Source organism: Tenrec ecaudatus, chromosome X, assembly GCF_050624435.1.
Source record: "Tenrec ecaudatus isolate mTenEca1 chromosome X, mTenEca1.hap1, whole genome shotgun sequence".
In the NCBI taxonomy this organism is placed as follows: domain Eukaryota; kingdom Metazoa; phylum Chordata; class Mammalia; order Afrosoricida; family Tenrecidae; genus Tenrec; species Tenrec ecaudatus.
In genome coordinates, this window is record NC_134548.1 from 164,516,214 (window position 1) to 164,536,641 (window position 20,428).

At 42.5% G+C, this 20,428-nt stretch overlaps 1 protein-coding gene across 1 annotated transcript in view; it reads left to right on the forward strand.

Annotated features, from left to right (window-relative positions):
• Window positions 1-20,428, forward strand: part of MTM1 (myotubularin 1) — a 132,154-nt gene that overhangs the window by 46,008 nt on the left and 65,718 nt on the right. The window contains exon 5 of the mRNA XM_075538702.1: window positions 15,771-15,881. Coding sequence (XP_075394817.1) covers window positions 15,771-15,881 — 111 coding nt within the window. The remainder of the gene's footprint in view (window positions 1-15,770; window positions 15,882-20,428) is intronic.

A 20,428-nucleotide genomic window follows, 5' to 3' on the forward strand; every position in this document is an offset into this window, starting at 1 on the left:
CTTGACAGTGATTGGCAAAAACTTCAAATTCATGGCTCAAGGGACGCTTTTTAAGTACCTAGAAGAGAAATAAACCATTGGGAGTGTTAGCAGGTACAGCGTCTTGATTCAGTCAAGGCAGAGGTCAGACCTTGTTGAAGAAGCATGCGTCCAATGATGGAGTAGTTGGTTCTATGTTAGAAGCCTGATGCCAACCAGGAAAGGTGGTTGCTAATATCTTTATTTGTGGGGCTTGTCCTCTTGGGATTTTCTAATACATTTCAGATGAGCACATACATAGAAGGTGTACACGTCCACTGTGTGAAAGACATCATACTAGTCAATAAACATCAGACTAGCCAATGTGATGGGTGACAGAATTGGGGGTTTCAAATCTCAGTTGATTAAGATATTGGGCCCAAACCAATCATGTTAAATTTAGCGTAGATACATACTTAGAATGTACTTGTCTGAAGCATAAATCTCCAAAATTATTTGACCTACTGCCTCCTCTGGAAAGGAAAAAAAATTAGTGCCCCTGGTAATGAAGAGCTTTTGCATCTTGGCTCATTGTCCAGGTATCGACTCTTGTGGACACTGTGGTGTGGGAGAAGAACATTGAAAGAACCCTGGACTGCTAAAAGGACAAACTCATCTGTGTTAGAAGAAGTAAGATCAAAGTGCTCCTGAGAGGCAAGGATGGCAAGACTTGGTCTTACATATTTTGGACATGTTGTCAGTAGAGACCAGTCCCATACTTGGTGAAGTGGAGGGCAATGAAAAAGAGGAAGGGCCTTGACACAGTGGCTATAACAGTGGGCTCAGGTGTAGGAACAATTGTGAGGATGGTGCAGGACCATGTCGTGTTTCCTTCTGTTGTCCACAGGGTCGCTAGGGGTCGGAGACGGCGACTCCATGGCACCCAGCACCAGCAACTTTTGCAATACCCCTGAATCATTCTGTAGGAGTCCTGGTGGCTTAGTGGTCATGTATTGGGCTGTTAATTACAAGGTCAACCGTTCAAAAACAACTCCACAGGAGAAAGACAATACTCCCGTAAAGAGTTACAATCTCAGAAATGCACTGGGTCAATTCTACACACAATGAGTTGGAATAGACTGGATTGCAGTGAGTTTGGTTTCTGAATTCTGGATTGTTCCAGCTCTCCCCTAGAGGATGGTATTGCCCACTTTGGGAAACATTGGGCCAAAGGATGAGGGTCTGTCAGAACCGGACCCCTTCTGTGAGCCATCCATTGGATGCAGCTGCTCAAAAAGCTAACATAGCTGTGATTGACAGATGTATAACATGATGGCCAGGTGTAGATCACTTTAGTTATTACATCTAAAGCATCGCGTTTAAATCCAAGTGCCATGTTTTAAGAGTGATATTGACAAACTAGAGCAAGCTAACTAACTGGCTTGGCAACTACACCATGATCAGTCATAGCAATAATGTTGATCTTCAGTCTGAAGATTAAGGGGGTGGGGCTACTGATAGTGCTCGCTCGGAGTATTTGAAATGCCTTTCTGCGGAGCAGGGGTTAGACTTCTGCCCTGCTCCCAGGTTCCAAATGGAGACAGATCAGTAGAATTCTGCGAGAAATTGGATTACATAAAATGTTACGGTCCTCCTCACCTTTGGGACTCTCAGCTTGTCACTAAAAATGAAGTGGTGTAATCAACATATAACCCCTTCCCAGGGGGCAAACAACAATGTGGGTGAAGGGAGACAGAGGACAATGTAAGATATGAAAATAATAATCTATAAATTATCAAGGGTTCATGAGGGAGGAAAGGTGGGGAAGGGAGGGGAAAAAATGAGCTGATACCAAGGGCTCAAGTAGAAAGAAAATGGTTTGAAAATGATGGCAACATATGTACAAATGTGCTTGACACAATTGATGAATGTATGGATTGTGATAAGAGCTGTAAGAGCCCCAATAAAAGTTTAATAAAAAAAAGAAACGGAAAATGAAGTGGTGTGAAGTGTAATCTTGGCCAACACAAACTCTGTAGAAAAGAGGCCAGAAGAAGTATAACTCTGTGGTTCGTAGTTAAGATACCAAGAGAGGAAGGTTGTGCCTGCCTTGTTTCCTTCCTTCTACTTTGCAGAATTTTTCAAAATACCCAGAATGAGTGTTCATTGCTTTCCAATTTGGGAGAAGGCTTAGCATGTTTCAGTTCTTTTTTCACACAGCATCCAAGAGGGGGGTGGGGATAGTGGTTGAGTGACTGAATAAAATGCCCCTTTGCCTTTTTTTTTTCTCTTTTTCATAGCTATTGTGACAAAGTGGCACAAGATTTGGTGCAAGTATAAAGCATTATATAAAGCAGGCCAGTTCTCTGGTGATTTTGACGTCTAGACATGTGGTCATCTCAATGTTCCTTCCCTTCCAAGATCTAAAGAACAAGTAATTGGGCATGCTCTGAAATAGCATTTTCAGAGGCGTTTGACAAAGAGCTGTCTCCGTGCTGGCACTTTGAAGCAGACACCTGTTTGTTCTAAGTATGTAAACACTGCCTTCAAAGTGATTAGTCAATATGCTCACTCTGATGTTCAGGGATGAACTGCCCCACGTGGTGGCCATCAAGGGCAAGTTCCAGCTCTGGCTCTTTACACTTGCTACTACAGCTTGCCTCTGCTTGTTCCTATTGTGAGGTCAGCCCCACTGAGGGCTGCCCTCCATGCTGCCTCCCCAGTGGTCTCCTAAGACTGTTGTTGGCTCCCTATGGCCCACAGAACAAAACCCATTCTTTCTGTGGCATCAAAAAGTCTTCCCCAATCTGGTCCCAGTTGATTTCTCCGGTATGAACTCTCATGACTTCTCCCCATACATGCCATTCTCTAGCTGTGCAAGGCCCCTTGCCTCCAGTGCCACCTTTGCCTGCCCATGCTGCTCCTACTGGACTTGCGTAACGTTTTCCTGATCCTTGCAGAAGCTTCTCTTCGCCCTTCAGACCCACCTCAAAAGCCTTCTCCTACTGCCCCTGGAGGTGCTGTTCCCTCATGTCCCCATAGCCCTTTCTTTCATGTCTCTGTGTTAACATTCAGAGGGCATTGGTATAGGGTGGCTGGGGAATGGATAGCCCTATATAAATGCCCTCACTTGCTTCCCCTCCTCCCGTCCCTCCTTTTCTCTGTTGAACTTTTGTCACTATCTACTATGTTGTGTATTTTACTATATATTATAGTTGCTATCTGTATCTTCCTCGAGAATTGAGACTCCATGAGGACAGAGGTTTTGCCCACTTGTCTGCTCACTGATGGTCTCTGAACACTTGAAATAGAGCCTGGCACATTGAAAGCACTCAGTCAGTGTGTCTTGGATAAATGAAATCTGTCTTATTTTCTGCTACCTCTGGGACCCTGCCTAAAGGGTGAGTTCTTTTGGTCCACTGAGTCGAGCTAGCATAGGGACTGGTAGACAGTAGCTGGTCTTTGCATGATTCAGGGAGTGAAATTGGGAGGGGAACAGAGTCCTGTGTTGGTAGTGTATTTTTCAGCCTGGAGACTACTGAAGAGTTTAGCTTGGGGTTTCGTTCAGTGCTACACCAGGGGCTACCTTAGCATATGAAAACCCTGTATTCTGGTAGACTCTGTGGAAGACTGCTTCAATTCTTTTCTAGAAACACAAAAATCTTTCATTGGCATGTAATTAAATAGCTCAGTCATATTAAGAGTTCTGGAATTATTACCAAAATCAATTTTAGAATATTTTCTTCTTTCTCATACTCATTGCTATTAGCTCCCCATTTGCCCATCCCCCACCTCCCTTGACATGCCCCTAAGAAATTATTAATATACTTACTGTCACTCAAGATTTACGTGTCCTATATTTTGAATATAAAACATCTTATAAAACATAAACATGAAACAACCAAAAAAATGACAAAACAAAAATCTTAAAAGGAAAGCAGAAAATATTAAAAATTTAAACAACTTTAAAATGGGTCAAATGGGAGATCACAAAAAAATGGGAGCTCACATGATAACATGTTACAGTTTAACCATAATTTGCTATAATCAACTTTAGAGTGATCTGTCTGCAAACAAAGCTATTCAGAGCCCTCAACTGTGGTCAGATGGAATTCATCAGAAGCTTGATCTGTGTGGGGACGCTGCAAATGGATTTTGGGGTGCCGCTGCCGTTGAGGCCCTGAAAACAGCATTCATAATTTTAGCTTCGATACTGTTCTCCCCTTTGGAATTGGATTTTATTATTTACAATCCTTGGATACGCAGGCTGGTGTGCTTTGTTCCATGTGGACTTAGTGGATGCCTCACTTAGATGGCTACTTGTTTGAAGACAAGCCTTTGTAACCCTAGATCCTATTCTTTCTGATAGCCAGGCACCATCTAGTCACTTCACCACACTTTGTTAAAGCACCCATAACTTCAGCGATCTCATCATATCATAAGAACTAATTGTTCAAGCCCACATGGAAGAAGCACACCAGCCTGTGCGATCATGAGGTGTGGAAGGGATCAGGTATCAGGCATCATCAGAACAAAACATCTTACCATAGTGAATGAGGTGGGGGAGTGCAGAGTGGAGACCCAAAGTCCATTTGTAGGCTACTGGACATCCCCCTTGCAGAGGGGTCTCGGGGAGGAAACGATCCAGTCAGCATGCTATTTAGCAACAATGAAAAATACAACTTTCCTCTAGTTCCTAGATGCTTCCTCCCGCCCCTCCCCCACTATCATGATCCCAATTCTACCTTGCAAGTCTGGCTTAACCAGAGGATGTGCACTGGTACAGATAGGAACTGGAAACACAGGGAATCCAGGGCGGATGATCCTTTCAGTGTGAGTGGCGATACTGGGAGCGTAGAGGGAGGGTGGGTTGGAAAGGGGGAACCAATTACAAGGATCTACATGTGACCTCCTCCCTGGGGGACGGACAACAGAAAAGTGGGTGAAGGGAGATGTTGGTCAGGGCAAGATATGACAAAGTAATAATTTATAAATTAGCAAGGGTTCATGAAGGAGCGGGGAGTGGGGAGGGAGGGGGAAAATGAGGACCTGATGCTAGGGGCTTAGGTGGAGAGCAAATGTTTTAAGAATGATGAGGTAATGAATGTACAAATGTGCTTTACACATTTGATGTATGTATGGGCTGTGATAAGAGTTGTATGAGCCCCTAATAAAATGATTAATAATAATTTCTAAATTATCAAGGGTTCATGAAGGTAGGAGGGTAGAAAAAAATGAGCAGTTGGTACTAAGGGCTCAAGTAGAAAGAAAATGTTTTGAAATAGATGATGGCAACATATGTACAAATGTGCGTGACACAATGGATGTACAGATCGTTATAAGAGTTGTAAGAGCCCCAAATAAACTAATTTTTAAGGGGAAAAAAAGAACTAATTGTTCTTAGATTAGGGTTACGATTAAGTGTAAGCCCAAAATCCAATTATATATCTATAGTTTATATCTGTTTCTGGTCCACTTTAGAGACATCATTATTTTATGATATGGAACATTATAAATCATCCCCATGTGTCATACAGTAATCTGTTGATAATATCATTAATTTAGCCAATTTAGATTTTACTCAGTACAGGTATTTCTGTGAGGAAATAAGACGATGAAGCTTCTTCTGTCTACGTTGTGTTGTGATGGCTTAATAATACAGCTAGTATTCGACTACAGATGAGTGGAAGCCTGCGCATGCCCTTTGGAGTCTGTCTCTCAGATACTGGGGTTCTGAAATGAGCTTCAGATGGGCTGTGTATAATTCCATTCAAGAGGTGGACATCAAGCAAGTGCCTTGGGTTCCATAATCTCTGTAGTTGGCTTTAATGAGAGCCATAAACCTTAGGTACCACTTGGAAAGGAGGCAAAGTTTACATTCCATTGAGGATATTTCAAAGCCAGATATATTATTCCCCAAAGAGAAGGTCAGGCCCTTTCAGTAATAGCATGAACAAATGGAATCCCGCAGGTATGCTGTTAAGTGCTATTGAGTCATTTTTTTTACTCATAGCAACCCCATGTGACAGACTAGAATTCTCTGTGGGGTTTCAGAGGTTGTCGTCTCTTTGTCCCTTGGAGCCAATAGTTAGGTTCTAATTGCCAGTCTTTTGGTTAGCAGACAGATGCTTAACTGTTACACTACCAGGACTCCTTTCCTGAACACAATCTGGCCTGTTCGAAGTCCTTCTGTTGAGTGGATTCAGTAATCTTTGCATTTTAAAAATGATAAAACACTAAGGAAAAACCCTTCCATCGAGTTGATGCTGACTCATAGTGGCCCTATAAGACAGGGTAAAACTGCCCTTGTGAGTTTCCAAGGCTCTTTACAGGAGTACAAAGTCCTGTCTTTCTCCTGAGGAGCCACTGGTGGTTTTGAACTGCCGACCTTGTAGTTAGAAGCCCAATGTGTAACCTCGATGCCTCCAGGGCTCCTGTTGAAACACTACTTATGCTATAATAATTTTTTTAAAAAACCCATCCTAGTATGTCCATAAATAGAAACATAGTGAGATCAGATCCCTGTTGTGTTTTTAAACTTCTCAACATCAATCATACTGGTGCTGCAAAGCAATTGCTATTTTAAGGTTAAAGCAATCCTGCTAATGCCCCTAGTTCTTTTTGCCCCATATCCTCTATAGCATTATCCATTTACCAATCCTCAAATCTGGGTAAAGTCTACTGTCTGTGGGTGACTGAGCACTGGCGGTAACCAACAAGGTCATGTTACAGGTTGAATTCATTGGTTTGTTCCACTACAAGTTCAGACTATCAGGCCTCGTACAAGGGCTCATGACTGCCGTGACAAATCTTTTCATCTCAGTTTGACTTCGCATTATGGCTCTCACCACATCAGTGACCAGCCTTGTCTCTTGCTCTGTTACAAAGTTAAAATCTTTTAGCTCCCCTATCCCCACCCCTAACCTACATCAGTCTGTCTTCGCCTCCTTCCCTCCCTCCCTCCCTCCCTCCCTCCCTCCCTCCCTCCCTCCCTCCCTCCCTCCCTTCCTTCCTTCCTTCCTTCCTTCCTTCCTTCCTTCCTATCATAGATGAAAGAACTAGATGGTACTTTTCTCAAGTCAGTCCCTCCACTTGGTCTTTCTGTCTAGAGCAGCGTTTTTCGACCTGTGGTCAGACCCTTTGGAAGTCGAATGACCCTTTCACAGGGATCACCTGATTCATAACAGTAGCAAAATTACAGTTATGAAGTAGCAACAAAAATAATTTTATGGTTTGGGGGCCGGGTCACCACAATATGAGGAACTGTTTAAAGGGTCGTGGCATTAGGAAGGTTGAGAACCACTGGTCTAGAGCCTTTTATATCTTCTGGAAGCCTAATGTCCTGTGGATTGTTCTTCATCTTCCATTTTCTTTGCCTCTCTCAGCCACCCCCCTCCCCTCAATCCTTCAGATCATCTCAAGTCTTCTTCCTGCTAACAGTACCTTCATGCATCCCTGTTACTCCCTGATGCCACTCTCGCTTTTCTTCCCTTTCTCTGTTGAACTTCTTTAAAAATTAGTCCACACATGCTGCTTCCCCTTCCGGATTCTTGCCTCCTTAACTTCTTGTGGCCTGGCTTCTGTTCCCTTTTGCAAGTGCTCTTCCCAAGTCAATTCCAATGGCCTTGGCTGAGTCCTCGGCATTTTAATGTCTCCATTGCATTTGAACTTGCTTTGTCATTCGATCAGGCATTCCTGGCTCTTCTCCCACTTTGTAAATCTTACTATATATTCTTCCAGAAGTTTGTCCTCACCTTCCACCTCCTCCTCCATTGTCAGTTGCTTTCCAGATCTCTAGCCCCAGTTCCAATCTTTCCTTCTTTTGTTTTTTCTTTAACATACTCCCAAGCAAGTGTATTTTTTTAGCGTGGTAATATATGTATGACAAAACATTTGCTATTATAAATATACCATTTAGTGACATTAATTCCGTTTACTGTGTTACGTAACCATCACCACTATCCATTGACCCCCTATCCAGTAACTTAGTACTCCTTAGGTAATAATTCCACATTTCCCAAGCCACTCACCCCAAAGTTTAAACTATCTATGCATTTGTGTATTCCAAGTATTTCACACAGTAACATCATACAATAGTTTTCCTTTGTGATTGGCTTCTCTCACTGAGCACAGTGTGTTTTCAAGTTTCATTCCTGTGTGGTGAGCATCAAAACTTCATTTCTCTTAATGGAGACACAGTGCCCTGTTGTATGTACCGCATTTTGTTTCTCCATCTGTTGATTGCCACACTGGGTTGCTACTGCAAACAATGCTGCGATGCTTTGGGGCATACAAGTAGCTCTTTGCCTCCCTGGGTTTTGCTAGATACCTAGCAGTGGATTTACTGGGCAAGTATTTTATTGATTATTTGAGATCCCTTGGACGCCTGTAGCAGTTGTGAAGCGATGATGGTGGGCACATCAGGTACAGTGTCTCACTAATAAAGCTGATTGTTCTCATGGGGTCAATAGATGCTAATCAAATAATGACACCAAAAGATAGAAAATCAAGCTGAGTTAAGTATTGTGTGGCTTAGTATAGGAGGGCAGTACTTTGAGGAACCTGGGGAAGTATCCTGAAGAAATGGTGAACTGTGGTCAAGAGATCGAATAGGGGTTATTGCCATAGAGAGGGAGGGCTGGGGAGCCAGGGAAGCAGCAAGTGAAAGGCTTTTGGTTGCAGTGTGATCAGAGTCTGGGGGAAGTCTGGTGAGGGGTAAAGCAGGAGAGGTAGGTAGTGGCTAGATGGCATAGGTTTCGTTGACCTTGTTAAGGATTTAGGGTTTCGAGAGTTCAGTGCTGTGAGACTTTCAACGTGGCATAGCAGAGGTTTCAGAGTGATAGCTCCGCATTCATAAAAGATCAGCGTGACTGTAGTGTGGAGCAAAAATTATAGGGGAGCAGATGTGAGCACCAAGAGACCACTGAGGTTGTTGCCTTGGTCCAGAGAAGTTGCTGGTAGACAAGGAAAGGGTGATAGATTGGAAACTGATCTGAGAAGTGGACCTGAGAGATTGGACTCAGGATACTTTTGAGAGAGTGACTCATAGGTTTCTAGCTTTCGTAACTGGGAGGGTGGAGTGCCAGTCACCATGATTTTTAAAAAATCCTTGAAGAAATATATAGTTTGGAGAGAGAAGAAGGCCTGGTTATTTCTGGACATCTTGGGTTTGAGGTGATTTTGGAACTTCATCAAGTTGTGTGTTTCAGCTTCTTCCAGAATATCTGTATGTGGTTAATGTATCATAACCTCAAACTCAGTAGGTCTAAAATTGACAGTGCTCTCTCTCTCTCCAAAACCCTGTCCTGTGGTGTGCCTTACATCTCTTGGTGGGACCACCCTAATCCTAGTTACCTGGGTCTAAATCAGTCATTGCTGACTCAAACCAGTTGCTCAACAGACTCTTAGACCTGCTTCTTTGCTTCGTGCCTCAGTTACTCTCCCATTTTGGATCTTCATAAAATTTCCCTTGCACCAAAACGTTAGCCTTTGTGATTACTGGGTGTGGCCCCTTCTATTGAATCCTCAATGCTCAATACTTCAGAGGGATCCTCATGCAGTGCCATTCTGGTCACGCCCATTCTTTTCATAGACTGCCTTCCACAGGCCCTAGCCTCCCCAATCCTACTCTTCAGGTAGTTCCCAGACACACTATTTTTTAACAGTTTCATTGACACATAATTCACATACTGCACAATTTAGTAATTCAGTCATATTAAAAGTTGTTCAACCACCACAATCAATTTTAGAACATTTTCTTATTTTCTAATATCTTGTAATCATTGTTAAGAAATCCCCATTTCCCCCTAACTTTCCCTGCCAGACCCCCAAGAAACCATTAATTTAGGATCTGTCTCTATAGATTTATCTCTCCTAGATTTCATAGACAGAATAAATACGAAAAACAAAACCAACCAAACCAACCCAAACCCAAACTCCAGCAACAAGAAAATAAAACAGAAAACCTCAACCAAAAAGAAAGCAGAAAATATTAAAAACTAGAACAAATTTAAAGGTAGTCTAAAAGGGGGATCAAATGGTAAGGTAAAACACCCTATTTTATTTTATTTATTTTTAATCATTTTATTGGTAACTCTTACAACTCTAATAACAGTCCATACATCAATTGTATTAAGCACATTTGTACCTATGTTGCCATCATTTTCTTTCCACTTGAGCCCTTGGTATCAGCTCCTCTTTTTTTCCCTCCTTCCCTCAGCTCGCCACCCTTGGGACCTCTTGATAATTCATCAATTATTTTTATTTTCATACTTAACACCATCCACTGTGTCTCCTCACCCATGTTTCTGTTGTTCATCCCCTGGGTGGGGTGGTGGTGGTGTTGGTTGGGCGGGGTGGGGTGTTGGGGTTGTACGTTGATCATTGCGATCAGTTGCCTGCTCCTACCCCCCCCACCTTCCCCTACCCTCATGGTATTGATATTCTCATTATTGGTCCTAAATAGTTTATCTGTCCTGGATTCTGTGGGTGGAAAACTTATCTGCACCAGTGTACATGCTCTGGTCTAGCGGGATTTCCAAGGTAGAACAGGGGTCATGATAGTGGGGGGACAGAAGCATTAAAGAACTAGAGGAATGTGTGTTTCGTCGATGCTATACTGAACGTTGGCTGGCTGCTCCTTGCATTGTGCCCCTTCTGTCAGGGGATGTCCAATTGTCTACAGATGGGCTTTGGGTCTCCACTATAACCCCCCTCTTCGCATCCAAATGGTTGTTTTGTGTCTTCTGATGCATGATACCTGATCCTGTTGACACCTTGTGATCACACAGGTTGGTGTGCTTCTTCTATGTGGGCTTTGTTGCTTCCCTGCTAGATGGCTGCTTGTTTATCTTCAAGTCTTTAAGACCCCACACCCTAGATCTTGTAATAGCCAGGTACCATCAGCTTTCTTCACATTAGCTAATATATCCATTTTGCCTTCAGCAATCATGTCAGGAAGGTGAGCATCACAGAATGTCACTTTATTAGAACAGAGTGTTCTTTTATTGAGGGAGGACTTGATTAGAAGCCTAATGTCCATCTGCTACCTTAATACTTTACCTATAAATATATATACACATAGACCTATATCCCTATCATTATTTATTAATCTATTTACATTTGTACATGTCTATGTTTATACTTCTGTAAATGTGTTTTGCCTCCTAGTTCTTTCTTCTATGTCCTTTTACTTTCCACTTGTCCCACTATCATGTTCGACCTTCATTCGGCTCTCTGTACATCCTCTTGGCTACATTGCACTTGATCGAATGCCCTCTTCACCATAGATTTTAGCTTGCTTGTTGTTCCCTTGTCCCTGGGTTTGCTGGCTCCCCCCATCCTTTCCCCCCCCACCTCTTCCTCTCCCATGTTCCGCCAGAATCATTGGTCCCGTTGTTTTCTCCTTGGGATTGTTTATCCTGCCTATTTATATAGATAGACATAAAGATTTTTTTTAAAGCCTGTGAATAGTTCCAGGTCTGTCTGCTGACCCTTATGAATGTTTTCCTATTGGGTCTGATGCAGTGCCAAACCCTGCCCCCACAAGTTCAAAGTCTTTTTTCAGAATTATTTGGGGACTTCCTTGCTTTGCTCCCCATGCTGCTCTGTTGTGCTCCCTTGTGCTACGCCCTGGTGTGTGGGGGTGGTCAGATCGGGCACGGTTCCCACACCGTGTTTCCGGTGCTGCCCCCGTAGCACTGTAGGTCAGTCAGTAAGGGGGCGTGTCTTGTGGTGAGGCTGACCCTTTGGTCCTCTCTGTGCATTGGCTGCTCTGAGCAGGGACGTTTTCCTTGAAGCTTGGTACGCCAGGATGCTTGCTGTCTTTTCTCTCTCTCTCTCTCTCTCTCTCTCTCTCTCTCTCTCTCTCTCTCTCTCTCTCTCCCTGCCCCCCCCCCCAATCTCGTTGTCTCCCCCCTCACTGTTTTTTGTCCCCTTGTCCTCCCCGCTCCCCTGTTCCTCTTCTTTATGTTGGTATGCTGTATTTGTATCTTTGGGCTTGGTCTGTCCCCTGCCTGTGTGCCTCTCCCTCAACCTGTAAATTATGTATTAAATAGTTTATTTCTGATCCCACTGAGATACCGTGTTTTAAATACAGCCCTATGCTTTGTGATTTTAAGAAAATCCCTGTATGTCCTCGTGTGTATTTGATATCACTGTTGCCTCTAGAAAGAGCCCTGGTGGCATAGTGGGTGACATATTGGGCTGCAGGCTACAAGGTCAGCAGTTGGAAACCATCAGCTGATTCATGGGAGAAAGATGAGGCTTTCTACTCTCTTAAAGAATTCTGGTCTCGGAAACCCACAGGGCCAGTTCCACCCTGTCCTACAGGGTTGCTATGTGTCAAAATCGACTCAATGGCAGTAAGTTCGGGTTTTGGTTGCCTCCAAAAGGCCAGTCTCCAAATGGCAACATTCTGTCCTCTAAGGCACCTCTTTAATGCCAGCATCACCACAGAACCTTCCCACTATCTGCTTCAATCAGAAATACATATGCTACCCTCTGATAGCTGGGATTAGGGTCCTAGAGCTGCCGTCACAAAATCTCTCAAAGTTGGGTGTCTTTAAAGAACAGAAGTTTATTTTCTAGAAATCCAAATTCAAGGTCCTGCTTCCTTCTGAGGGCTCTGCAAGAGGAAATGTTCCAGCAATCCTTGGTGTTCCTTTACTGCTGTACACATCCCATCTCCCTAACCGGGCCCTGAATCCCCTAGTCCTATGCCATCCCCAAGTGTAGTGTCTGCATCCTACTTAGCCTCATGGATGTCCAGTGCCCAGTAAAATTTTTGTTACTTGGTATGCAATCATGGCACAGTGGGCTGCTAGCAGCCCCAAGGTCAGAAATTCAAAACCACCAGCTGCTCTGTGGGTGAAACATGAGGCTTTCTACTCCTTAACAAGGCGTAGTCTTGGAAACCCACAGGGTCAGTTTACCATATCTTCTCGAGTCACTGTGAGTCAGAATTGACTCAGTGGCAGTGAGCGAGCATGCACTGGAGAACGAGAGTACATGCTTTGTAAACTATCTGTCAGGACAGTGGCGCGAGAGTTTGAATTAGGATGGACTTTTGAGAATCTGTAAATGTTTCATGGTATTTATATAGTAAAGATTCGGGTTTCTATAGAGCTTGGCTAATTTTCCTATTTCCTGTTTCTGGATCTTCTACTGAGTTATCTGATCTTGAACCTGTCATTCAGGAAGAACGTGTAGTCTCATTTGTCTGAGACCTGTGTTTCGTCTCAGTGCCCCATTTTCTGCTGTGTGCTCTTTTTACTACACCATCATAAAAATATTCTTTAACTTGTCACTTACTTTTTAATTAGAACTGTTTATAAAAACTTAACAAAGAACACACAGTGGCTCCATGTACCTGAACCCACTGCTGGCAAGTCGATACTGATTCATACCAACCCGTAGGACAAATTAGAACTACTCAGAATTTCCAGGGCTGATAAGTCTATGTGGGAAGCAGACTGCCTCATCTTTCCTCTGGTGAGTTTGAAACACTGACCAGCCAAATGCTGTAATCACTGCAGCAGTTGAGCTCCCTACCTATCACTCAGGTCCCCCCAGTAACTATGTTGCTTTATCAATAACAGGAAATTGATTGGCACTGTGAAATGAACTGGGATACCAGTTTTCATCTGTTTGCGCATGCACTTAATCTTGCATCTGTATATAATTGTTTAGCATTTGATTCCATGTATAGGTTTATATAACTGCCACCAACAATCTGTCATCTTAAGCGTTCCCTCATACTCATTCACTCACTGGCATTGAGTCAAAATACTCTTAGTACCAGTCCTTGTCTTATATTTTAGTTTGTGTTAAATAAATACACAGAAATATACATTAAGGTGCTTCAAAAGGTTCTTGGAAAATTGAATTAAAAGAACATGAACTGTTTCCCTGAACTTTGGGTAAACTTTAGCCACTTCAACCTTTATAGATTTGATGCTGACTCACAGCAACACTGTAGGACAGGCTAGCACTGCCCCAATGGGTTTCCATGACTGCAAATCTCCGGTAATACAAAACTTGATCTTTCTCCCTCAGAGTGGCTCTTGGTTTCAAACTGCTTACCTTGTGGCTTCTAGCAGCCCAACACATAACTACTATTGCCACCTGCCCCCTTATAGCCATACCCTCCCTCTTCACAGCTCCTGGCAACCGTTTCCCTGCCCTCCATCTCTCCAATTTTGTCACTTTCAGATAAAGGAAATCATACAGTGTGTGCCCTTTTGAGATTGGCTGTTTTCACTTTAGTATGATGTCCTTACAATTCATCCAAGTTGCTGTGTGTATCAGTAGTTCAGTTTTGACTTTGAGTTGTATTCTAGGCTACCATCATCTTCCAGCTTTGTGAATTTCTAGAGAAATTTTCCTATCATTTTAAGAAGAAGCATTTAAAGTAAGAAGAAAATTTCTTCCCAAGGGAAATGTTTAAAGAATACAAATTCAAGCAAGTTTTTCCCTTTTTATTGTCAAAACCTAAATTTTGTGTTAAAACAATGTGCCCTTCCTGTCTTCCTTCAGGTGAATGTATATTTTACATTATTGCAGTCACAGATATTGTGGATGCTGCTTTTTCCCCCAGTTAAGTTAATTTTTCCATGTGCCATAATTATTGAGATAGCTTCATGCCTCTTCAATTTTGTTTGTTAACTCTAATTTTCTCTACCCTGATGTCCACCTCTAGCTCCTTTAAGCAGTTTACGCCCATTGCTTTTCGCCTTCTGTTGAGTGATCGTCAAGATAAGTTCTAGGAAGTGAAATAATTTGGTCAAAGAGAAGGAACATTTAGATGTGTGTCACCAAACCTTAACTTGAATATCAGAGCTGCTCCATATTTACTGTGCAAGATACTGGAAAGTGTTACAATTTCGGATGCCACGTTGGCAAGTAGATTTTCTTATGTCTTAGATAAAATGAGACAGTGCATGTCAAGCCCCCCCTCCCTATTGTAGGACCTGGCACAGAAGAGGGATTCTATTGTGATGGGCTTGATGTATGATTGCTGTATGACTCCATGCATGGCTCTATCCTGCTAGCAATCGATGAGCCAGCTGCACCCTGCATTGAAAAGTGCTGCTATGTGTCAAGGATCATGTGCTTTGGGAAATGAACCGATGACTAAAACAGGTGCTCCTTCCAGATGTGGGTTTCTCATTTAATACAGACATGTAAATGCATGGCTGAAAACCCAAAATGAAGCCAGTGGTTTAGCAGCAGTCCATGTCCAGCCATGGGACTGCAGAAGAGGAAGTGACCTAAGCGAAGTGAGAAGCAAGGCTTCCTCAACAGTGAGCCCTGCTGAACCAGAATTTGGGGAGAATTGGGGGAGATGGAAAAAGATAGACTGTCCCAGGGCAAGTGAACGCCTTGGACAAAGCTCATAGGCCTGAGTGTCGACAAGATGTTGGAAAACTCATGGTGTTCAGTGTTGTCCCACTGGTTGCCATGGAAGAGACCGATTGTCTTCAGAGACCCATTGTCATGGAGGCCCTGGAATTCTGTAGCCTGGTGTGTAGTTGTTATTCTGTTGGTAGTGAGAATCAGGCCCTGTTGAGACGTCTGTTTTGATTGCACAGTTGGCTCCCGTAATGCTTTCTCTTTCACATGTGATCTAGGTCACGTGTTCATTCACAAAGGGCCAACGTGAACATTTCCCTGAAAGCATGTGGTGATGATGGTGGTGGTGGTAGAGTGGTATTTTTAGATATGTTTTTGATGTTGTAATTATATCACCTATATTTATTTGTATATATTTAATACCTTCAATATTACTTACTTTGTCTTTTTGTTCATTACAGGATTCTGCTCTAATACTTGATGTTCCTCTGGGTGTGATCTCAAGAATTGAAAAAATGGGAGGCGCGACAAGTAGAGGAGAAAATTCCTATGGTCTAGATATTACTTGTAAAGTAAGAGACTCAATTCTTTCTTACCCAAAGAAAAAGGCACATGGGTGTTGAATGCTAGTAGAAAGTGAACATGGGTTTCAAAAGAGATCATAAAGACCCTTGTCCATCTTAGATGCTTGAAATAGCTCTTCAAACTTTTATTCGGGGGCGAGCTTTCCAAAATGGATGATGCAAAGAAGACCATGTTTCCCAGAATGGGGAAGTAAGATTTGGCCTCCGAAGGTCAGAGAGATTTGTGGAGGTGGACATGACCAGAGGAATGGTGGTGGGAGGAAATGCTTGACAGGATAGTTCAGCCATACGTCCAAAGATGAGCTAGGGCGAGCAAGCTTTGCCTTCTGTGAAACATGAAGTCTTAAGTCCAAGAGAACATTTCCGTTGTAAACAGCATCAAGAGATAATGTTACAGATTATATTTACTAGACGCCACAGAAACAAAGTAAGTTCTTCATTGAACTGGGTGATTCAAACCCCATTTTGCCAAAATGGAAGGTGGGGCTTGACAACTGGCCTTTCCCTTGTTTCCCTCTGGGAAAAGAAGCCACAGGACATGAAGGAACCTACTTCTTTCTGGATGGTTTCTCCATTCTCCTTATTTGAAAAAAGGTGATAAAACATTATCATTTTTATTAAGATGGCTTATTTGCTATATTCCAATTACACTCTTGGTTCCTTTTAATTTTCACTAAAATGTGCGTTAGTATCTGAAAATAAATTTTTATATGCCTTGGTGTGTAAAAGAAACCTTCCTTTGATATGTTAACAACCTGAAAAACAGAATGGCCGAGGGGAGTAGTTCCCATGAAATGAATCTGCTTGTGTTACTCAGTATGAGGAGTGAAATGCAGTTGTTCAGCTTAGAAAAACTTTATAGATAAAACACTTTTCAACTTTTGAGTTCTTCCTGATGTCTGTTCCTGGTGTCCCTTGATAAGGAAGTCCTCACTTTATGAAAGGAAGGAGGAGTCCAAGAGTCCTGTCCCTTTGTGTACAGCCCATGTCCTCCACTCTAACAACCTTTGTAAGTCTTCCTTAGATAATTTTAAAAGGCAGTGGCCTAACATTTTGTTTCAGGATGATGAGTGGCGCAGATTTGTTGATAGCCAAGTGTATAATAATAACTAGTTTGTTTATAATAGTAACTCTTTAATTGAGCATCTGTGTCAGTCCAGATACCACCCAGAAGTAGTGGGGCCCCCATCTTATGAGTAGGTTAGCCTGAAGATCAGAAGAACTCTGTACATTAGCTAAGGTCACACGAGAAATGGCAAACTTGAGATTCAAACACGGTGAGGTAATCGTTTTGTAAACAGTAGAATGAGCCTTCTGACAAGGTCCCTGCCTTCTAGCTATTGGCTCTCAGAAGCCTGCAGTCTGTAGGATAATGTTCAACGCTGGGAAGAGCTGGGAGGGACTTTGGGTGGTCATCTGTTCCAGTGGTTGTCAAGCCTAGCTAGGCACCAAGAGGACCTGGGAAACAATACAATGTAGATCTTTGGGTTCTGTTCCAGACCCAACTATGAGAAAGGCTCTGAAGGTTTGGACCCACAAGCATGGGACTTTAAAGCATCTGTGATGACTGAAGCATTCATCTAGTTGGAAAATCTTCTGTAAAGGGCCCCATAAGCAATCTATTAGGCTTGATGGGTTCCATTGGAGCTCGTTCACATACTCTTCTTAGTGGTGATGGCCTTTCTATAATCCTTAAAAACTTGAAAACACATTCTTAGCTCAAGGGCCATAGAAAAGCTCACCTACAAGACATAAAGTCCTTCATACTCCACATGTGGAAAGGAAGCCTTGACAAAATGAAATGACTTGTCTGGGATTACCCAGGGAGTCAATGGAGGAGTCTGAGTTAGGGCCCAAGTGGCTTTTTCCTAGTTTCATGCACTTTGATTTAAAAAATAAAAACAAAACTCTGTGTATGCTAGTATTATGAATACAATAGGATGTTTGATCTTGGCTTCATAAAAGATTACGACTAATCCATCCTAGCAGGGACCAAAGGGTTATTGTATTATTAAACTTAAGTTGCAAATTCCCCATTACTTCCCACCTTAGTTTTTCTGTTTATGTTTTGATGTATGAGCTACCTTACCTACAATCCCAGCTACTGTCTACCCTTTGGGGGGGAGATATATATATAATAGAGAGAGAGAGAGAGAGAGAGATTCCCATATTAAAATTATCTTTTATTCTTGTAAATACATATATCACAACTTTGCTGAATTAACATTTTTTCATGTACAAATTACTGACAATCGGTTATGTGAAGCTTGTTGTGCAACCGTCAGCAATATCTGTTGCCTTATTTCTATCATTGTAAGATGGGGATTTTCTTTTAAGGAAGGTTTTTGTCTTTGGCATTAAAGGGCCTATGGCATGTAAAGGGTTATAGTAAAGTAAGTACCCGAGCAGAATGAATGTGTTAGTTTCATGATTCTGAAGTATTTCCTATAATTCGTAAAAATTCTATTGACTGCATTACAATTGGGAAAACAGTAAAATATTGATTCCCTCCCCCAAATGAATAAGACAAAGTACATTCTGACCCTTTGACTAAAGGTTTCTGAACAACTCAAAGGGTAGTTGAATGGACTGAGGGTGTATGGAAAGGCTCTTTCCCAGGCATACTTCCTCGTGGGTTAAACTCAGAAATCTCAGGTAGAACTTACTGCTTAGTATGTACTCTTATTTCCGGTAAAGATTTGGTAATCTGTTGCCTACGAGTCATTTAGCTTTTCTATTTCAAATTTCTTAGCGGGAAGATGGACTACTAATTTCTTCTTCCTTTTAATTTGATCTGAATTGGATGGCAAAAAGCAGTTGCTTTGAATTATTTCTGCTTTGGCACATTGAAAGTAGTTGTTGGAATTACTGATGGAACAAAATAAATATGTATTAAGAAATGACCTCATTTCTGACCGAGTTGCTAAGAGAATGATGTTACAGAGTTATCCGTTGGTGCATGACTGTTTAAGCAAAAGGTTCCTCACAGGTCCGTGATCTCAGAGGGCTCTTGACCAATAAAGTCCTGTACTTTGTAGCTGCCGACTAACCGTGCCTAGTAAAGATAGCATTTCATCGGAGCAGCCTTTTCATCCATGCGATGATTGCGCTGCATCATGGGCCAACAACGAATATTTCCAATTTCTGCAGGTAGATTTTGGTAAACCACTTTAAAGCGGTTGTATCTGTTGTTGGATTTCTTCTGTTCTTTTCAAAATGAAAGCACAAAATTCTAGAGCTGGGAAGGCTCAGGAGCCACCATCTGTAGCAGTTGGCATTTAAAGGAACCTCTTTAGTTCAGAAGGAAAGCTGGTGCAGCATGGCTGCTAACTGAAAGATACAGGGCTTGAACCAACCAGCCAGCAGCTGTGTAGGAGAAAACTGTGACAGTCCGCTTCTGTACAGTCTCCGCTTTAGGACACCCGTTGGAGCACTTCTGCTCTGTTGCTGTGAGTTGGAATCGATGGCATGGCCAGCAGTATTTTATTGGATTCAGTTTCAAGAAAGGTGTCTAACCTTGAATTTACTAAAGATGTCTGTACTTGAAGCTACTTGTTAAATCTGCTTTGGGTCCTAAAAATTTAGGTCCTGGAAGCAGTCACTACGAGAGGTACCTAATGTACTCTATATAGAAAGTAAAACTATATTACTTCAATGGTGCAGCCACTGTAAAAACAAAACAACAACAAAAAAAGGAGACCAGTGTGCAGGTTTCTGAGAAAGTTAAACATAGAATGACCATCTGACCCAGCAATACCCCTCCTAGGTATGCACCCAGAAGGCTTGACCACAGGGCCTCAAGCAGGGTTCATTGCAGCACTGTTGACAGTAGGCAAAAGGTAGAAACAGGCCAAATGTCCATCAGCAGATGCCTACTGGCTTCCCAACACTTGGGCCCTCCTTTCAATGGAGCACTACTCTGTTCTCAGGGCCAATGAAGTCCTGATCCATGCTCTCACATGGATGAGCCTGGCAAACGGGATGCTGAGGGAACTAAGCTTCCCATCAAAAGACAAATACTGTATGATCCCATGTCTCTGAAATATTTCGAGGTAGCTAATACACAGAGACCAGGTTTATCAGTGGGTATCAGGAGTGGGAGAACGAAGGCAGGGGAAATTGCTGCAGCTGTGAAGGCTGATGGATCATTGGGAACTGGGTAATGGTGAGGGTTGCACAATATAACGAACATAATGTCCCTGAAGTGCATGTACAGGTCAAAAAGGTTGGGAAGGTGCATGCTTTCATTTTGATAGCTTTACCAGAGTACATTTAAAATACATGCTTTAGAAGACTAGGGTAAGAGTGTACAATGCCACTCCTTTTCTGCTTTTCAAAATGAGGCTCCAAAGCAAAGGCCTGAGAGGAGAGGGAAAGAACTTGTAGATTTTTATGGTAGGTTTGCAATCAAATGCCCCCAAAGCCAGGTAAAGAAGGCAGACACTTGAGAGCAGGTGCGAGGCAAGGTTAGTGTACTCTTCTTGTGGAGTGCATTTTAGCTCTGTCCTCTGTTTACCTCTTGTTGCTTTGTCCTG